The sequence below is a fragment of the Macaca nemestrina genome, chromosome 6 (genome assembly GCF_043159975.1).
Source record: "Macaca nemestrina isolate mMacNem1 chromosome 6, mMacNem.hap1, whole genome shotgun sequence".
NCBI lineage: Eukaryota > Metazoa > Chordata > Mammalia > Primates > Cercopithecidae > Macaca > Macaca nemestrina.
Window position 1 is genome coordinate 109,217,564 of NC_092130.1, and position 22,437 is coordinate 109,240,000.

The 22,437-nt window shown below is 36.3% G+C and overlaps 1 protein-coding gene across 8 annotated transcripts in view; it reads right to left on the reverse strand.

Annotated features, from left to right (window-relative positions):
* The window catches only part of LOC105499492 (erbb2 interacting protein), a 151,218-nt gene that overhangs the window by 39,179 nt on the left and 89,602 nt on the right, over positions 1 to 22,437 (reverse strand). For all 8 annotated transcript variants that reach the window (XM_011772087.3, XM_011772088.3, XM_011772086.3 and 5 more), the window contains 7 exons: positions 20,703 to 20,766; positions 18,737 to 18,811; positions 17,964 to 18,108; positions 16,846 to 16,918; positions 16,420 to 16,549; positions 15,981 to 16,096; positions 14,054 to 14,123 (listed from right to left, as the gene is read on the reverse strand). In XM_011772087.3, the coding sequence (XP_011770389.1) occupies positions 14,054 to 14,123; positions 15,981 to 16,096; positions 16,420 to 16,549; positions 16,846 to 16,918; positions 17,964 to 18,108; positions 18,737 to 18,811; positions 20,703 to 20,766 (673 nt within the window). The remainder of the gene's footprint in view (positions 1 to 14,053; positions 14,124 to 15,980; positions 16,097 to 16,419; positions 16,550 to 16,845; positions 16,919 to 17,963; positions 18,109 to 18,736; positions 18,812 to 20,702; positions 20,767 to 22,437) is intronic.

Consider the following 22,437-nt stretch of genomic DNA (forward strand, 5'->3'; position numbering starts at 1 on the left):
TAATTTCAAGTGTAATTACAGAGTAGACAGGGTACAGTATGCAGGGAGAACATATAGGAGGAGAAATTCACTTCCCATTATCTTGAATGATTAGCAAAGCATTCCTGAAAGAAAGTCTAAGGTGAGGATAAGACGGTAAGAAGCCAGGTAAGAAAGAGAAGGAAGAATGTTCCAAGAAAGCAGGACTGATTTGGAGAAATGAGAATGAATGTGTATGGGATAGAGACAAAGCCACAAGGCAAGCAGGCTCTTGAGGCATATAATATAAAGAAAAAAGAAACAATGAAAAGGTTTTTAAGTAGGTTAGTGCTGGGATCAGATTAAAGAATCACTCAAATTACAATGTGGTTCAGAATGGGTAATAAGGGATTGGAACTGGGAGCAACACTGGAGGCAGAGACCTATTAGGAAGTTAGCTCAACACTGTCAGCACTGTTCGAAAGAACTGTAAGATAAGACAAAAATGAGAACCACAGATTATTTATAATTTTCTTTTTCTTTTCCTTTTTTTTTTTTAAAGAGAATCTTGCTCTGTCACCCAGGCTGGAGTGCAGTGGCATGATCATAGCTCATTGTAACCTAGAACTTCTGGGCTGAAGCAATCTTCCTGCCTCAGCCTCCCAAGCAGCTGGTACTACAGGTATGTGCCACCATGACTGGCTATATATATATATATCTTTTAAGAGATGGGGTCTTGTTACGTCACCCAGGCAGGTCTCAAACTCCTGGCCTCAAGTAAGCCTCCTGCCTTGACTTCTCAAAGTGCTAGGATTACAGGTGTGAGCCACCACACCCAGTCTGATCACTTTAGAATCCTTTAGTAGCCACACATTTTAAAATGGCAAAAAAAGATGAAATTTTGATAATGCATTTAACTTTACATATTCAAAATATCATTTTAACATATAATCAAAAAAATTATGAACATGACCATATATATTCTCTGTTAATACTAAGGCTACAGACACCAGTGTGTATCTTACACTCACACCAAATCTCAATTTGGACCAGTCCCTTGACACTAGTGGCTATGGTACTGGACAGTGCAAGTCTTAAGTGAAAGATGATGGTGAACAGTATTTAAGGGAGTGGCAGTAGGGATAAAGCAAAATACACAAACACTTGAAGATGTTTAAGATTCAATAGGGCTTGTCTATGAACTGGACTGAAGTACAGGGAAAAACAGTAGTTAAGGGTTGTATTTCTAGGCCTCTGCCTCCATCAAGTATTATTTACCAAGCTAAAGAAGCTGGGGGGTGTGGGAGAAATATATTTGGGGCAGAAGATGGGGCAGAAGATGGTATACTCAATTTTGGGCTTATTGAATTTGAGACATTTAGGTGGCAATGTTAAGCAGGAATTGAGCTATATGAATGTGAAGCTCTGGCACAAGAACTGGGCTGCAGATATTGTTAGGAATAATGAGGATACAGATAGCAATTTCAAGACAAAGTATGGAGAAATTAAAGCAGAGCCTAGGGTAACCATGAGGAGCACAAACATGTAAGGCACAGGCAGAACAAATATGTCTGAAAAGGAGACTGAGGAGCAGTCAGGCAAAAGGACAACCAGCAGAGTATGGTAACACAGACATCATGCAGCCCTCCCACTCCACTGCTCTCACAGTACTTGCTGATCACCCTCAGCAAGACTACTAATACCCTGACCTTTTAACATTCTTCCCACCCTTTACTCCGTCTTTGACTACCCTTTTGTACCACACTGTATCTTAAACCACTTTCTTGCCACAAACCAAGACCTCCTCACTGCATTATTCTTTTCTTGCACCTGTCTTGGCAAAACTACAGCCCAAAATCCTTCCAGTTGTGTGCTTTCTCTATATTACATTGCTGAGCAAATTAGTATCACCACAAACTTGTGGAGTGATTATTAATTTGTACTCATATTAGTGTACTGATACTAATAATACTTCAACCAGGCTCTACATGCTACCTGAAAATCCTTCTATGTTTCCTAAATTGTACTCTGAAAATATCTTCCCTAAAAAACAAACAAACAAACAAAAAACAAGGATTCAAGAACAGCTACGAGGTTGTGCGGGGTGGCTAACGCCTGTAATCTCAGCACTTTGGGAGGCCGAGGTGGGTGGATCACGTGAAATCAGGAGTTTGAGAACAGCCTGGCCAACATGGTGAAACCCCGTCTCTACTAAAAATACAAAAAGCTAGGTGTGGTGGCAGGCCTGTAGTCCCAACTACTCAAGAGGCTGAGGCAGGAGAATTGCCTGGACCCAGGAGGAGGAGGTTGCAGTGAGCCAAGATGGAGCCACTGCACCCCAGCCTGGGAGACAGAGTGAGATACTGTCTCCAAAAAAAAAAAAAAAAAAAAAAAAAAAAAAAAAAAAAAAAAAAGGACAGCTCTGAGTATGGAAAATTCTATATTCTAAGAGTATTATAACGTACACTATTTCCTCTCCTCCCTTTCACAAACGTCACACCCAACTCCCTCCAACAGGCTGAGAATTCCTGTCATAGCTTTTCTATCATTTTCTACCCATTATCCAACTGCTTCTCTCTTTTTTTTTTTTTTTTTGAGACAGAGTCTTGCTCTGTCACCCAGGCTGGAGTGTGGAGTGCAGTGGAGGGATCTCGGCTCACTGCAAGGTCCACCTCCCGGGTTCAATCAATTCTCCTGTCTCAGCCTCCTGAGTAGTTGAGACTACAGGCACATGCCACCATGCCCAGCCAATTTTTGTATTTTTAGTAGAGACGGGGTTTCACCATATGGGTCAGGCTGGTCTTGAACTCCTGATCTCAGGTGATCCAACCGCCTAGGCCTCCCAAAGTATTGGGATTACAGGCATGAGCCACCGCACTTGGCCCTCATATTCTTAATCTTACTCGTCACACAGCTTCTTTCCAACAACCTGTAAACATGCTCTCCAATATTAAAGGATCCCTGCACTTTTCCTGCTGCTAGCTATCAATTTCTTTACGTTCCATTCCATTTTCTTCTCATCCAACCTTCTTAAAGAGTAATCAGAACTGGGTGGAGCTCACAGCAGCTCAAGGAGTCCTGCCTGTCTCTGTAGACTCCACCTCTGGGGACAGGGCACAGCTAAACAACAACAACAACAACAAAGCAGCTGAAACCTCTGCAGACGCAAACGACTCTGTCTGACAGCTTTGAAGAGAGCAGTGGATCTCCCAACACGGAGGCTGAGATCTGAGAACGAACAGACTGCCTGCTCAAGTGGGTCCCTGACCCCTGAGTAGCCTAACTGGGAGACATCCCCCACTAGGGGCAGACCGACACCCCACACCTCACACGGTGGAGTACACCCCTGAGAGGAAGCTTCCAAAGCAAGAATCAGACAGGTACACTCGCTGTTCAGCAATATTCTATCTTCTGCAGCCTCTGCTGCTGATACCCAGGCAGACAGGGTCTGGAGTGGACCTCAAGCAATATCCAACAGACCTATAGCTGAGGGTCCTGACTGTTAGAAGGAAAACTAACAAACAGGAAGGACACCCACACCAAAACCCCATCAGTACGTCACCATCATCAAAGACCAGAGGCAGATAAAACCACAAAGATGGGGAAAAAGCAGGGCAGAAAGGCTGGAAATTCAAAAAATAAGAGCACATCGCCCCCTGCAAAGGAACGCAGCTCATCGCCAGCAATGGATCAAAGCTGGACGGAGAATGACTTTGACCAGATGAGAGAAGGCGGCTCCAATCCATCAAACTTCTCAAGAGCTAAAGGAGAAATTATGTACCCAGTGCAAAGAAACTAAAAATCTTGAAAAGAGTGTGGAAGAATTGATAACTAGAATAATTAATGCAGAGAAGGCCATAAACGAACTGACAGAGATGAAAACCATGACACGAGAAATACGTGACAAATGCACAAGCTTCAGTAACCGACTCGATCAACTGGAAGAAAGAGTATCAGCGATTGAGGATCAAATGAATGAAATGAAGCGAGAAGAGAAATCTAAAGAAAAAAGAAGAAAAAGAAATTAACACAGCCTGCAAGAAGTATGGGATTATATAAAAAGACCAAATCTACCTCTGATTGGGGTGCCTGAAAGTGAGGGGGAAAATGGAACCAAGTTGGAAAACACTCTTCAGGATATCATCCAGAACTTCCCCAACCTAGTAGGGCAGGCCAACATTCAAATTCAGGAAATACAGAGAACACCACAAAGATACTCCTCTAGAAGAGCAACTCCAAGACACATAATTGCCAGATTCACCAAAGTTGAAATGAAGGAAAAAATCTTAAGGGCAGCCAGAGAGAAAGGTCGGGTTACCCACAAAGGGAAGCCCATCAGACTAATAGCAGATCTCTCGGAAGAAACTCTACAAGCCAGAAGAGAGTGGGGGCCAATATTCAACATTCTTAAAGAAAAGAATTTTCAACCCAGAATTTCATATCCAGCCAAACTAAGTTTCGTAAGTGAAGGAGAAATAAAATCCTTTACAGATAAGTAAATGCTTAGAGATTTTGTCACCACCAGGCCTGACTTACAAGAGACCCTAAAGGAAGCACTAAACATGGAAAGGAACAACCGGTACCAGCCATTGCAAAACCATGCCAAAATGTAAAGATCATCGAGGCTAGGAAGAAACTGCATCAACTAACGAGCAAAATAACCAGTTAATATCATAATGGCAGGATCAAGTTCACACATAACAATATTAACTTTAAATGTAAATGGACTAAATGCTCCAATTAAAAGACACAGACTGGCAAACTGGATAAAGAGTCAAGACCCATCAGTTTCCTGTATTCAGGAGACCCAACTCACATGCAGAGACATACATAGGCTCAAAATAAAGGGATGGAGGAAGATCTACCAAGCAAATGGAGAACAAAAAAAAGCAGGGGTTGCACTACTAGTCTCTGATAAAACGGACTTTAAACCATCAAAGATCAAAAGAGACAAAGAAGGCCATTACATAATGGTAAAGAGATCAATTCAACAGGAAGAGCTAACTATCCTAAATATATATGCACCCAATACAGGAGCACCTAGATTCATAAAGCAAGTCCTTAGAGACTTACAAAGAGACTTAGACTACCATACAATAATAATGGGAGACTTCAACACCCCACTGTCAACATTAGACAGATCAACGAGACAGAAAGTTAACAAGGATATCCAGGAATTAAACTCATCTCTGCAGCAAGCAGACCTAATAGACATCTACAGAACTCTCCACCCCAAATCAACAGAATATACATTCTTCTCAGCACCACGTCGCACTTATTTCAAAATTGACGACATAATTGGAAGTAAAACACTCCTCAGCAAATGTACAAGAACAGAAATTATAACAAACTGTCTCTCAGACCACAGTGCAATCAAACTAGAACTCAGGACTAAGAAACTCCATCAAAACCGCTCAACTACATGGAAACTGAATAACCTGCTCCTGAATGACTACTGGGTACATAATGAAATGAAGGCAGAAATAAAGATGTTCTTTGAAACCAATGAGAACAGAGATACAACATACCAAAATCTCTGGGACACATTTAAAGCAGTGTGTAGCGGGAAATTTATAGCACTAAATGCACACAAGAGAAAGCTGGAAAGATCTAAAATTGACACTCTAACATCACAATTAAAAGAACTAGAGAAGCAAGAACAAACACATTCAAAAGCTAGCAGAAGGCAAGAAATAACTAAGATCAGAGCAGAACTGAAGGAGATAGAGACACAAAAAAACCCTCCAAAAAAATCAATGAATCCAGGAGTTGGTTTTTTGAAAAGATCAACAAAATTGATAGACCGCTAGCAAGACTAATAAAGAAGAAAAGAGAGAAGAATCAAATAGACGCAATAAAAAATGATAAAGGGGATATCACCACCGACCCCACAGAAATACAAACTACCATCAAAGAATACTATAAACACCTCTACGCAAATAAATTAGAAAATCTAGAAGAAATGGATAATTTCCTGGACACTTACACTCTCCCAAGACTAAACTAGGAAGAAGCTGAATTCCTGAATAGACCAGTAGCAGGCTCTGAAATTGAGGCAATAATTAATAGCCTACTACCCAAAAAAAGTCCAGGACCAGATGGATTCACAGCTGAATTCTACCAGAGGTACAAGGAGGAGCTGGTACCATTCCTTCTGAAACTATTCCAATCAATAGAAAAAGAGGGAATCCTCCCTAACTCATTTTATGAGGCCAACATCATCCTGATACCAAAGCCTGGTGGAGACACAACAAAAAAAGAGAATTGTAGATCAATATCCCTGATGAACACTGATGCAAAAATCCTCAATAAAATACTGGCAAACTGGATTCAACAGCACATCAAAAAGCTTATCCACCATGATCAAGTGGGCTTCATCCCTGGGATGCAAGGCTGGTTCAACATACGCAAATCAATAAACATAATCCAGCATATAAACAGAACCAAAGACAAAAACCAAATGATTATCTCAATAGATGCAGAAAAGGCCTTTGAAAAAATTCAACAGCCCTTCATGCTAAAAACGCTCAATAAATTCGGTATTGATGGAACGTACCTCAAAATAATAAGAGCTATTTATGACAAACCCACAGCCAATATCATACTGAATGGGCAAAAACTGGAAAAATTCCCTTTGAAAACTGGCACAAGACAGGGATGCCCTCTCTCACCACTCCTATTCAACATAGTGTTGGAAGTTCTGGCTAGGGCAATCAGGCAAGAGAAAGAAATCAAGGGTATTCAGTTAGGAAAAGAAGAAGTCAAATTGTCCCTCTTTGCAGATGACATGATTGTATATTTAGAAAACCCCACTGTCTCAGCCCAAAATCTCCTTAAGCTGATAAGCAACTTCAGCAAAGTCTCAGGATACAAAATCAATGTGCAAAAATCACAAGCATTCTTATACACCAGTAACAGACAAACAGAGAGCCAAATCATGAATAAACTTCCATTCACAATTGCTTCAAAGAGAATAACATACCTAGGAATCCAACTTACAAGGGATGTAAAGGACCTCTTCAAGGAGAACTACAAACCACTGCTCAGTGAAATAAAAGAAGACACAAACAAATGGAAGAACATACCATGCTCATGGATAGGAAGAATCAATATCGTGAAAATGGCCATACTGCCCAAGGTAATTTATAGATTCAATGCCATCCCCATCAAGCTACCAATGAGTTTCTTCACAGAATTGGAAAAAACTGCTTTAAAGTTCATATGGAACCAAAAAAGAGCCCACATTGCCAAGACAATCCTAAGTCAAAAGAACACAGCTGGAGGCATCACGCTACCTGACTTCAAACTATACTACAAGGCTACAGTAACCAAAACACCATGGTACTGGTACCAAAACAGAGATATAGACCAACGGAACAGAACAGAGTCCTCAGAAATAATACCACACATCTACAGCCATCTGATCTTTGACAAACCTGACAAAAATAAGAAATGGGGAAAGGATTCCCTATTTAATAAATGGTGCTGGGAAAATTGGCTAGCCATAAGTAGAAAGCTGAAACTGGATCCTTTCCTTACTCCTTATACGAAAATTAATTCAAGATGGATTAGAGACTTAAATGTTAGACCTAATACCATAAAAACCCTAGAAGAAAATCTAGGTAATACCATTCAGGACATAAGCATGGGCAAGGACTTCATGTCTAAAACACCAAAAGCAACGGCAGGAAAAGCCAAAACTGACAAATGCGATCTAATTAAACTAAAGAGCTTCTGCACAGCAAAAGAAACTACCATCAGAGTGAACAGGCCACCTACCGAATGGGAGAAAATTTTTGCAATCTACTCATCTGACAAAGGGCTAATATCCAGAACCTACAAAGAACTCAAACAAATTTACAAGAAAAAAACAAACAACCCCATCAAAAAGTGGGCAAAGGATATGAACAGACATTTCTCAAAAGAAGACATTCATACAGCCAACAGACACATGAAAAAATGCTCGTCATTACTGGCCATCAGAGAAATGCAAATTAAAACCACAATGAGATAGCATCTCATACCAGTTAGAATGGCAATCATTAAAAAGTCAGGAAACAACAGGTGCTGGAGAGGATGTGGAGAAATAGGAACACTTTTACACTGTTGGTGGGACTGTAAACTAGTTCAACCATTATGGAAAACAGTATGGCGATTCCTCAAGGATCTAGAACTAGATGTACCATATGACCCAGCCATCCCATTACTGGGTATATACCCAAAGGATTATAAATCATGCTGCTATAAAGACACATGCACACATATGTTTATTGCGGCACTATTCACAATAGCAAAGACTTGGAATCAACCCAAATGTCCATCAGTGACAGACTGGATTAAGAAAATGTGGCACATATACACCATGGAATACTATGCAGCCATAAGAAAGGATGAGTTTATGTCCTTTGTAGGGACATGGATGCAGCTGGAAACCATCATTCTCAGCAAACTATCACAAGAACAGAAAACCAAACACCGCATGTTCTCACTCATAGGTGGGAACTGAGAAATGAGATCACTTGGACTCGGGAAGCGGAACATCACACACTGGGGCCTATCATGGGGAGGAGGGAGGGGTGAGGGACTGCATTGGATACCTGATGTAAATGACGAGTTGATGGGTGCTGATGAGTTGATGGGTGCAGCACACCAACATGGCACAAGTATACATACGTAACAAACCTGCTCGTTATGCACATGTACCCTAGAACTGAAAGTATAATAATAATAATAAAAAAATCTAAAAAAAAAAAAGAGTAATCAACATTATGTGATTCCATTTCATCATCTATATATTCCTTAAACTTCTTCAATCTGGGTTTTGACATATACCTCTATAATTACTTTAGCTAATTGCCACATATAATGGATATTTTTCAGATTTAATTTGAACTGACTTCTCAACAGCATTTATCTTATTAACAATAACTTATTAACTTCTTTCTTCAGGCCAGTTTCTTCACTCTTAATTGAGACCATCATCATTCAGTTCTCCTTCTACTTCTATGGCTACTCTAAGCCTCTTAGTCTACTGCCATTCAAATGTTGGTGTTCCTCAGCATTCATCCATCACTAACATTTTAAAAGTTTTTTTTAATATAATTTTATATAATTCCTTTTGAGAAACAACAAAAGCTATGAAACCATTCCCTAGAAAAAGTTAATTAAGATCATAGGCTGAACACCAATGTGTATTTCTTCTTGTGCCACAAATCTTTTTAAATAAAGTGAATACATTTTTACAAATAAGCACAAAGAATAAACCTATAATAGTACTGAAAAAAGAAAATGAGGACTTCAGGAGCAATTTTGAGAAATTTCTGAAGGTTAGAAATTTTTAAATAGAGAAACCAAGAGCACAGAAAGCATACAGAAGAAAATGAAGTTAGGTTCATGGTCACCAGCGTGTTCTATACATAGCTACTTGGATATACAAAAGGTACTTCTAAATCAACATGTTTAACTAGAACTTAACATCGTCCCATAAACGTATTTCTTCATTTGTGGTTAGTTTTCCTGGGTGTGGCAACATTATCCACCTAGTCACTGAAGCCAAATCTCTGACCCTCATCTTTGCTTTTACTCTCTTTTCACATACATGCATTCTTCATGCTCTATTGATGCAATCTTTTAAATTATTCCTCAAAAATACCTGCTCTTCCCTCAGCTCTGTTTCATTACTTTAGTTCAAGGCAACATATTCTGTTGCCCAGAGTATGACAATGTCCTCCAACTCAGTCTCCCCTGCCTTCATGCTTGGCACTAACCCCTGATGAATCCATCTTCCACCATGCAGCCAAAAAGGCCTTTCTAAAATATCAATGAGATCAGACTATTTGCCTGTTCAACATTACACTGGTTCCCGTATTATCCTATGTGTGTCATAAAAATCACTTCTTTTATACTGATGGCAGATATGAATAATTGATCATGACTAGAACGATCGAATGTCCATTTTGCCTGAGACAGACACAATTTACACATGTTGTTCTCATGTATTTATCAATGGAGCCCCTTTCACTCCCCCAAAAGTGTCCTATTAGGGACAATAAATTACACAGCCACCCAAATCACAGCAATTTTCCACTAGCTTGAATTTAAGTCAGAATCTGCAACACAATTTTTCAGGAAGCCACTCATAATTGATAAGAGAACATGATTTTTAAAAATCTTATTTGCCATCCTTGAGATATAATACAAGTTTCTCTGCATGGCATACAAGATCCTCCACCAACTGATCTCTATCTGCCTTTGTAGCCTCGTTTTCTACCTTTTCCTTCTCACTGTTATACTCTTGTCACAATGACCTGCTTGTAGAGTTATGGAATATACTACGCTGCTTTGCACCTAAATGCTTATGCTCATGATATTCTTCCAAACCAGAACACTGTTCTCTTTTTTTTCTTTAAATCCTACACCTAGTTGGTCATGGTGGTGCAGGTCTATAATCCCAGATACTCAGAAGGCTGGGGTGGGAAGATCACTTGAGCCTGGAAGTTTGAGATCAGACTCGGCAACACATGAAAACCCAATCTTAAGGGGGAAAAAATAGACAAAAAATCCTATTCCTCTTTTTTATTTGAAAAAACTTTATCTTACAGATAGAATCTTGCTCTGTTGCCCATGCTGGAGTACACTGGCAGGCTCACAGCTCACTGTAACCTTGAACTCCTGGGCTCAAAGGATCCTCCAGCCTCAGCCCCCTGAGTAGCTTGGACTTGTACAGGCATGTGCTACCCCACCTGGCTAATGTTTTAATTTTTTTGCAGAGTTGGGATGTTGCTATGTTGCCCAGGTTGGTCTCAAACTCCTGGCTACAAAAGATTCTCCCACCTCAGCCTCCCAAAGCTCTGGGATTAGAGGTGTGAATCACCATACCCAGCCCCATTCCTCTTTTGAGAGATAATTCAGGCATTGCAGGCATTTCCTCCTCTTCAGAAATTCGCCTTTACATCCCTCGGTTATCTTCCCCATCTTTGATCCTAAAGCTTAGTCCTATTAAGTCTCTTAACCACATTGTATTAAAGTAACTTTCTAAATATTGTTCTTCCCACCTTAAACTGCCTGGCACAAAGCAGTTGTTCAATAAATGGTTCTTGAGAATCACAAAATGGATGAGGGAATTAATAAATAATTGTTCTGCTCACGCCTTCAGCAACTCATGAAAATTATATTACTGCATGTACTGTTCTACATACCAGAGCAATTTATTTTCATAAACATTAAATAGTAGAACAGTTTATTTTTATAATTCACAATCAAACCTCTGTATACCTTCTCCTCTACATGTCATTCTTTCACAGCAAAATTATTGCTTCATATGGTAAGGGTAAGGGAAATTTTCTAGCCATACCTGATTTGTTTTACTCAATATTCTGTCAAACTTTGAAGAACAAAGACTCCTACATATAATTTTTGTTTTAAATCAATTGGAGAAGTGTAAATAGAATGAAAAAACACTGTAAATATGAAGAAACTGTAGCAGATACTTGGTTAATTTCATTAAAATGAATCATCTGGTATAATTTGCTGGCATTAATTTGTCCACAAAAGTGCTACTGCAGGCCAGGCACGGTGGTTAACACCTGTAGTCCCAGCACTGTGGGAGGCTGAGGCAGGGGGATGGCTTGAGTCCAGGAGTTCGAGACTAGTCTGGGCAATATCATGAGATCTTATCACTACTAAAAACGTTTAAAAAAAAAAATTTAGCTGGGCGTGGTGATACGCACTTGTGGTCCCCCAGCTACTTGGGATGCTGAGGCGGGAGGACTGCTTGACCCCAGGAGTTGAAGATTCCACTGAATCTTAATTATACCAGTGTACTCCAGCCTAGATGGCAGAGCAAGACCCCGCCTCAAAAAAAAAAAAAAAAAAAAAAAAAAAAGTGCTACTCTACTAATAGAATTAGTCTAAGAGTTCCTCAAGATCAGGAGGCACATCTCATTCATTGTGAAGTTAGTAAATGGCATAAGATGGGGTCCAGCAAATGTTTTCTGAATCTAGTCGCAAAATTTCAAATCAAGTTTAAACATATACTATTCAATTAAGAGAAATCAGTTCCACATATAACAGACACAGTAATTGCCTGTGTTAAAAAGCTCCAATAAGGCCGGGCATGGTGGCTCACACCTGTAATCCCAGCACTTTGGGAGGCTGAGGTGGGCGGATTACCTGAGGTCAGGAGTTTGAGACCAGCCTGGCCAACATGGTGAAACCCCGTCTCTACTAAAAAAATACAAAAATTAGCCAGGCATGGTGGCACACGCCTGTAATCCCAGCTACTCTGGAGGCTGAGGCAGGAGAATTGCTTGAGCCCGGGGGACAGAGGTTGCAGTGAGCCAACATCATGCCACTGCACTCCAGCCTGGGTGACAGAGCAAGACTCTGTCAAAAAACAAAAACAAACAAAAACCTCTAATAACGGCAATGTATCATCATTTTAATATTCTCTCTAAATTTGCAAAGCAGGTAAATAATACAGTCTTATTCATAACCATAGATTAACATGAATTTAAGGCTTTTGGGATAACAGTAAGGGCTAGGTAAGAAACGGGCCCCAAGGCAGGGTGTGGTGGCTCACGCCTGTAATCCCAGCACTTTTGGGAGGCTGAGGCGGGCGGATCATGAGGTCAAGAGATTGAGACCATCCTGGCCAACATGGTGAAACCCCATCTCTACTAAAAATACAAAAATTAGCTGGGAGTGGTGGCACATGCCTGTAGTCCCAGCTACTCAGGAGGCCGAGGCAGGAGAATTGCTTGAACCCGGGAGGTGGAGGGTGCAGTGAGCTGAGATCACGCCACTGCACTCCAGCCTGGCAGCAGAGAGAGACTCTGTCTCAAAAAAAAAAAAAAAAAAAAGAAAGAAAAGTACAGCATGGAACAAGACAGAACAGAACAGAGAAGGATACCCAGTTAAAAAGTTATGAAGAATCCTTGTGGGTTTCTTTACTGCATTAACACCTCAGGGCTGTTAATATAATCCAGAATTAGAATACAATACAGTTTCCCAAGAAAATTTGGCTGCAGAGTTCATAAGTATCATATGAGACCAGTGTATCCAACACTGGGAAAATAGAGCTTTAAATAAATTATTATAAAGTATTGCTCAACATTAAATAACAAGCATTAATTTTTTAATTAAGAAGATCAGTAAATTGTATATTCTATTTTGTTATAACAACTTACAAGGAATCCTTACACACTGTTGGTGGGAATATATTATGGAGGTTCCTCAAAATATTAAAAATGGAACTATCATACAATCCAGCAATCTCATTACTGGATATATATTCAAAAGAAATAAAATCAGTATGTTGAAGAGATGTCTGCACTCCCATGTTCACTGCAGCAGAATTCACAATAGCAAATCAGCCTAAGTGCCCATGAATGGATGAATGAATAAAGAAAATGTAGTGTGTGTACACAAATACACATACAATCACAATGGAATACTATTCAGGAAATCCTGTCACTTGCAATAACATGGATGAACCTAGAGGACATTATGTTAAGTGAAATAAGCAGGAACAAGAAGATAAATGTCACACACTTTCACTTATATGAGGAATCTAAAAAAGATAAACTCAAAGAAACTAAGAGTAAAATGGTGGGTTTCGGAGCTGGCAGGGGTGGGCTGGAGCATGGATTGGGATATACTGGTCAAAGGGTACAAAAGTCAAGTTAGGAGGAATAAGTTCAAGAGCTCTACTGTACAACGTGGTGACTACAGTTAATAACACTGTTATAGTCTTGAAATTACCAAGTAGACTTTAAGTGTTCTCACTATAAAATATGACAAGTGCATGAGATAATGCTATTAAAGTCAGAGTTTGAGTCTGACTTCCTAATCTCTCAATATTTTCACAGATTTAGGAGAAATCAGGCAAGTCCAACAGAATTCATTACTTATAAATCGATACCTATTTTATAAAAAGTTATGTCCTTCTAAATAGTTCGAGATTGTTCTTATATAAAAGATACATTTACACGTGTACCACTGTATAGCTGCTCTTAAATGACCCTATGTAAATCACAGTGCAAAATTATGTAACACAAATAGGAACTCCATTAACTTATAAAATCAGAATGCCCACCTGATTATCTGAGAGCCACATAGCTGTCAATTGCTGTAGCTTTGTAAAGCTAAAGGGCAAATTCTTTAATCTGTAGGAAAAAATACAAACAAAAATTAAACTTTAAAATTTGAGAAGATTTAAAATGAATGAGGGCTCAAAGGTTTTCTGAAAAATGCTGTATAGTTGCACATGAAAATAGGAGAAAAAAATCTAGAAAAGTCCCATATAATTATTTGTACAGGATATAAGACAAAATATCTAGTTTTACAAGAATTCGTTTCAAAAATATTAATTCTTCAATTGAATCAATTCACCTGGCAAGAAAATGGACAACAGAATAACCTTTAAAAATAACAGTTAATTGTCCCTGCCTTAGAGAAAAGAACACATTAAGGAATGTCTCATAAAACTGCTTTGGTTTATTTGTACTCAGAACAAACTGTTATAGGAAGCACTCTTAGTGATAGTTTGATATAAAAACTGTACTGCTCTCTATTTGTGAGCCAGCAGTTATGTAATCTAGAAGACTATCCTAAGATGATAATGAGTAAAAACAAAGTGCAGTCATTCATCAGTATCTGTGGAAGACTGGTTCCAGGATCTCCCTCAGACACCAAAATCTGCAGATGCTCAATCCCTTATATAAAATTGTATAGTATTTGCATATAACCTATGTACATCCCCCCCATATATTTTAAACCATTTCTAGAGTACTTATAATACCTATTAGAATACAAATGCTATGTAAACAGTTGGTATACCGTACTGTTTAGGGAATAACAATGGGAATGTTGGTACACGTTCTGTACTGACACAATTTTCTTCCAAATATTTTCGATCTGAAGTTGTTTGAATCCACACTTGCAGAACCCACAAATACAGAGGGTCAACTATAAATACTCATTAGAATACTAAATGAAAATACCCTATTTAAGAGGGAATTATCCAATTCAGCCTTGCTATCTTATGCCTAACTAGTCTTCCATGGCTTTCTTTCAGGGTAATTTGCACAACCTACTGTGAGTTGTAGGAATTAAAGGGTCAAACACTGACTTAAGAAAGCAGTGGTTCTTTTAAATAAAACAGAAGTTAGAATAACATAATTAGTAAAAAAATTGAGTTTAAATTAAAGCTCTACCTTATAAGCTATGTGAGTCACCTTAAATCTGAGTCTTAAAACCCTCCTACATAAAATGGGAATACTATTATACTATTTCATAGAGCTGTTTTGAAGACTTCACAAGACACTATGAAAGCAAAAAGTGAAAACACTCTACAAATGCAGCTGAATCATCATTAGTATGTTTACCTCAGGAAAAAGTATGGACATTCTGTTTTTAACTTAAACATTGTTCCAATTTACAACCCTAGTGATCAATTTGCTCTGCATCTTGGCTTTACCGAAACCAGATTTCTGTCCAGAAAAATATTAGCAACAGACTAGATACATTCCAAAATTGTTTTGTTAAATAGCAATATTAAGGTGAAGATGTGACTTTAGGAATAAAAGGTAACTGTAAGGAGAGAATAAGGAATATATAGCTAAGTCAACCCACAATGAACAGTAACAACCACCGTATGATAAATTAACATCAGAAAAATTAGACCACTCCTTGTATTTAAAGAAAAAACAAAAATACACACTTAAGACCTCATTTAATGTTACTGATAAGTTCCTGGAAACCACAGCTTTTGCAAAACTGTGTATGGCAGGTCCTCAAATAATGTCATTTTCTTAAAACACTGATGAACGAAAGAAGTGATTTCATTATATGTTGTTTCACTGAAAGTCACACTTTCCAAGAGCCTATCAGTAACATTGAGGACTTACTATGTATATTTAAAGAGAAACAAGCACTAGTTATTCTATTATATATCATATGAAACTTAATTTCATCTAACCAACATCTCCTATAAACCAACTGATGAATATAGTATCACAAACCTATTGTCACTTAAATTAATGACTTTTAATTTTTGCATATCACCCATTTCCTCTGGAAGTGTCTCAAGTTTATTGGAATGGAGAAACAGCACAGTTACATTTTTCCAGCTTCCAATCTGAAAGAGAAATATAAACTGAGGATCAAAAAATTTGGCCTACAGGTTGATCAACACATAAAAACATCATTTTTGAAAGTTATGAAATATACTCCATATTTATAAAAAAAATAATGATTAGACTTTCTAATTATTAACTTTTATGTACATAAAGCATTTAGGAACCTCTTCTAAATTAACATAGCTAATTATTATTCAGAAAATAAATAACTTGATAAACTATTTTAGAAAGAAAATAAATGAAGCCACACTAAATAGCTATAATGAAGATAATCAGAAAAAAATGAAAAGACAAAAATCTAGATAAATCTAAAATACATTACCTCTGGGGGCAACTGTTGTAAGTAATTATGATCAGCAGCAAAAGTTCTTATGTTAGTAAGCTGCCCAATAGATGAAGGCAAAGCTTCAACTTCATTGAAACTACAATCCAGTTCTTCTACTGATATTAACCTTTAATTTAAAAAAGGAAATATATATTTTTTTAAAGGTTTCCTATATATAATCCAAAATTTCAGAACATATAAACATTTGAACTCAACTTTGAAAACCTAGTGAAACCATTTCACAAAGCTAAACTTCAGCAATAATAAGCAGGTCTGACTATCAAACACACACTCAACCTGTATACTAATTACTTAAATGTTTACAAAATCTTTAGGTCATTTATGCAAATATCTGAAAATATGTATGGCATGCTGAACTGAAAGTAAAATCTTTGAGGGTGTATACATTCACAAAAAACTTACCCTCCTATAGAGTCTGGCAGATATATTAACTGGTTTTCATCTATTTTAAGAGTTGTTATATTCTTCAACGAACCTGAGGGAAGAAACAACATACAATTTTTCAGCTTAAAAAAGAAGCAAGTCCACCAACAGTCATTGTGAGACATATTACATCTGACAAGAATTAGAAACAACTTTCCTAATAAACTTATCTAAAAGAGATACCACTCCCAATCCGAACATTCTATTCCCTTATCCTGTACTTTCAATCTTCATCCACATCACTATTTAACACAGTGTACATCTGTTTATTAACTCCCACTAAAATATAAGCTTTACTGATAGTAGCAACTTTTTCTCTTCCTTGTTCACTGTTGTAGATATGCTTCTAAAAACAATGTTATGGCACAGAAAAAACAGACAATACAAACTTGTTGAATTAACAGACTAAAGAAATGGTAGTATGAAGGTAGTTCATAACAGGTGTATAACAAACTATTCCATATATCCTAATACTAAAACAGTAAAATATTTTTTAAGTTTAAGAAGTGTTGACTAAATAACAGTAGAATCGTAACGAACTTACAAAAATGTAGTTTTAGCTAAAACCACCATGTGATTTAACTGAGAAAGATACAAAAATATTTTTGGTTTTTATATTAAAACATCAAAAAGATGTCAAGATTGAAGTTTTGGGTCCTTTCATCAAAATAATTCAATTCCATTGACATATCATTGAACAAGCAACAACACAGACTCAATTATAGATCTCTCATAATCTGTTCAACTGATCTGTTTTCTTGTCTGAGTGTCTATAATGAAACAGGAATGAAAAAAGTTACCAAAATAAAAGCTATGACAATAAAAGCTAACAGTTAAGCCAAATTTGGATAAATTAACTTATTTCAAAGAATTTAAATATATTAGAAATAAAAATGAGATTTCCTTAGAGTAAATAAAAAACAGTAATATCAACAAAGGAGCAAACTGTACGACTGATCATACCAGGAAAAATTCAAATAAAATCTGTTCCTGTGGTAATGCAGTATAATTACCTCATAACCAGTGAAACTGGAGATTATGTGGAAGCCTTGAATTTATTTTGATAAAAATTGCATGAATTTGAAAGCAATACAAACCTATAGTCTCAGGCAGCTGCTGAAGTGAATTGCTTGATAATAGGAGGTCTTGGAGGTTTTCACATGCTGAAATTCCTTCTTCAACCATTTCAATATTATTTTTAGAAACATCCAAATATGTGAGCTGTTTCAAACTACCAATAAACTGTAAGTAAAAAAAGAAAATCTAATGACTCTATTAAGATTAGTAATTTGTAAAAAGTTTAAGCAATGAACTTGACAACAAGTTTTAATTCAAAATTAAATGTTAATACAAGAAAGAAGACTCTCAGGTAGTTTTTAAAATGCCATTAGAAATGTATTCAGTAATAAAGCTAAGACGTTCTACTAATCGTAGCATAGCAGAAGTGACAAAGGACATATTCTTTGGGAAGTCAGTTGTCGATTACCTCCTAAGGAGATAGCCTATATGGGGATTCTTGTGGTTTTTTCATGGGAGTAAACAATTTGTCAGTTGTTAAAACAGAAAGCTCAGGAAAATATCCGAGTTTACCAATTCCTCGGGTAAAGCAAATAGGGACATAAGTTCAAGTGATACCACTGGAAAGGACACACTCAACAGTATTAAAAGGAGACTTACAAATGTTTATTATGAGAATTCTTAGATTATAATCAAGAACGTGCTCATGGAAAAAAATGTAATTTGCTTCTGTTTAATAAAGAATAATCCAATTTCTTTTTATTAATTAAAAGTAATTATAAAAGATATAATTCACAAAACTGCAAAGGAGAGCCAGAAATAAGTGATGCCATTTAAATTTTCATATACATACCCCTGGAATAAAAGTCAGTCTATTAGCATCCATCCAAAACTCTTTCAATCCACTTAGTTGCTCAAGTACTTCAGGCTGTTGGGATTAGGGTAGGGGATAGCAGTAATTCAATTAATTTATATGAATGTCTTTATCTGGCAAAAGAAGCCCTGGGAATTTCTAATAACCTTTAGTTTCAAATCATTAAATAAAAGGAGCCAGGAGAAGGAAAAAAAAAAAAGAAGAGCCAGGATGTGAGCCTTTCTACTGCATTATACTGACTACAGTAAAATTATTAATGGAGAAATCGAAGAGACAGTCCATAGAAGTAGATTACAAAAAACGCATTTAAGCTTTGGATTACACAATAGGGTCAAGTTTTTATATAATTAGTAAAGAAATAAAAAATAGGACTCACTGCTTATAAGTATAAAATAACAACATGCACTCATTCATTATCAGTAAGAAGATACAGCCTTTTAGAAAACAGAAAAATTACAAATGTTCCCTGGTGACATTCATTAAGAGGGAGATAAAAGACAACATGCATCCTAAATGTCCACAGTCAGGGAAAGGTACATAGACAAAGTCATAACCACATGATACAAATATACTGTAATTTAAACCTCTAGTAAAAACTTCTAATTACATGGTGGAAAATTCTTTATAATATGGTGTTGAGGACATCAAAATTAATCCAAGTGTTGTGGCAGACCTTCATATCCATGCAAAATTTGCTCCTAGGCATTGTCCCTTCAAAGCTGCCCTCTTCAAAGTTATTTCTATCACCTCACAAAGCCACGTGCAATCAACGATCATGTGATGGCACAGAGTACCATCATATCTAATAACCATAGTTAACAGTCATACATAAAAGGCATGTCAACCAGATTTACTGTTAACCTATAAATATAGATAAGAATCCCAGATGTAACTTGGATTAAAAGAAATTTCCTTTTGTGCATTCTTGTAATAACTCTACTGTAAGTTTTAAAAAGTGTATAATGTTAGAAGACCAAAATGGTACAAAAACTAATGATGATTTTGAAAGCCTGTTGGATTCTTAAACTGAACAAATGAGAATTTTGAAATAGTCAATATACAAACAGATTAATTCATACAGAACAAATACTGAGAAAGGACATAATAGATAAATAATCTGGGAAGCACAGCATGTATTTTAGAGAATGAGGTACTCCAAACTACCATGTTCCTCCTCAAACCTCAGCTGAAATTTATAATATTAATACAATAGCCACAGGGCAATACTATAGCAAACAGTTTTAAGAAATTCCTATGCTTAAAACCATCATTTGTGAGCTACCACAATTTTAAACAACAAACTTGTAAACTAATTTAAAAGCAATAATGATACTCAGCTGGATATGTTCCTCTTCAAAAAAAAAAAAATCTAGCTTATTTTCTGAGTTCTTTTGGAAAACTCACTAGAGAGAAAAGCTACTTAAACACTACTCCTTTCCTTTTGGATTCAGCATCATAGTGCACTTGGCATACAAAGTACAAACAAAAAGGTTCTCATTACTACTTCAAAAATAACAGTTGTTTCACTCAATGATTTTCCCCTTAGCTATTAAGTAACATAGAGAAGTATCTTATTACTGAATAAATTCACAAGCCATACCCCATGGAGCTATCTCTGATTCAGAACTACTTTTACCTGCTGCATTCCAGACTGATGTTTCTCACTTATAATCACTCAAATTTTCTGCTTCCTATGCTAAAAATTGTTTAGGTATCTCTTCCATGGACTTCTCATTGCTTTTACATTTTATGCTCATCTGTCTGGTTAATTTTTCTATCTGTCTGGAAAGTTCTGGCTAAGAACTTCCATATCTTATAACTAAAAAAAAAAAAAAAAAAAAAAGGCAAACCTTTATCCAATTTTTAAAAGAAATACATTACTTTTCACATTTTGTTCTTCATCAAATATAAGAACTTAGGGAAAGTGAGACTGATGAGAACTTACCACTTCCGTGAATTCGTTACTTCCCAAATCCAGTCTTTCCAGCTGGGTCAGTCTGTTCATGGTTCTGTTCATAATGGAGTAATGAAAAATTAACTACAAAAATATCAATTACATGGAAGCTTTCAAAACATAGTCTAAAACATTCTTATGGAATATGTAATTATTTATGGGCTTTCCATGTTGACAAAAGAAAAATATTAATTTTCTAAAAAATTTTAAAAGTTAGATTTCTAGATAAAATAGATGATCAGTTATTATCTTACTTTGTCTTCTCATTGGTCTTTTCATTTCTATTTTTAAGAAGCAACTGCAACAAATTTAAACCCACAAGCCAGAATACGAATAATGAGTTTCTATTTTTTCACATAATAAATTTTCATATAGTACAAGTCAGCTAATAAATTTTGGCAGATGCCTGGTAATTACTACCATAATTACAAAAATTCTTTTTCAAAACTGCTCATATATTTGTAAGACTTTAAGATAACTGTAACTCTGAAAATTAATATTCAAAATGCTAACAGTACATGTATTATTACTCCCCACATGTTCAAATTAAATCTAATACAATTCAAAATAAAGTTGTATTATATGAATCACAAATTAGTAGTTGACATTTATTTTAAATAAAAGCAATAATATACCATTCTTAACTTCCAACTTAACATCAACACTTCACTGAAACTACAGGAACTTGAAAGATGTACAAACCAGTTTTGTAATGAAATAAACTATGTTGCACTTTTATCTTTTATCTCTCCTTTTACAAAGGTACCTTTTGAAACTAATTCAAACAAATATTTATGCTCTTAAGTTGCTATTTTTGTATAACCTCTATTATTTAATATAGAGATGCTACCAGTTACCCAGATAAGAAATTCTGTATTAAGGATTTTGTAGGATATGACAAAATGAGAGCAAAATATAGTTATAATCACAATATCAGTATATTACATTAATGTTAATACTTTGAAAATGAGTATCATTTAAAATCCACAGGCGCTTCAAATTATGGCACAAAAAACAAACTATTCCTATCTTCTGGAATTTTAACAAAAATAAGTGGTAAGTAAAATAAAACTCAGTTGCAACATTTCTCCATCTTTTTAGTTAAAAAATATAAGAGCAAACACCATCATTGTAATGAAACTGTGTTTGGTCTACATTAGAAGCGAATTTTCCCTTTACATTTTAAATATGCCATTCTGTCATCAACCCTTCAATTCATCTCATAATGCCAATTTTTATAAAACTGCTTTCACTTAGATTTACTAAGTGCCTATTCTCAGGTACTATAATTCTACTTCCTTACTCATATCTTTCCCCAGAAAACCTGTTAAGTTCTAGCTTCCTTCATAACAAGCGAAAGGTTGTTTCCAGGATCCTTCTCCAGATGTATAAAGTCACATGCTATGATAGTAATTTCCTATATTCAAATAACTATACCAGGTGGAGATTTGCAAAAAGTAAAGAGGATTGTGAGGAGAAAGAGAAGACTGAAAGAACAAAACATAATCTTACATTTCTTGCTTCAGTATTGTTATGACAAGATAACAGAAAATTCACATGCAACTATTGAGCACATAATGTCAATGGCGTAAGAGTTTTAGAATAGGGTACAAAAATGAAAAGCAGTGCATTGGAAAAATTCAATTACAGATGATGGCCTGGAAAAGTTAAATTTTAAAACAATTTTAGGAAAATGTGAATGATACAGATATGTAATAGAAAAGAA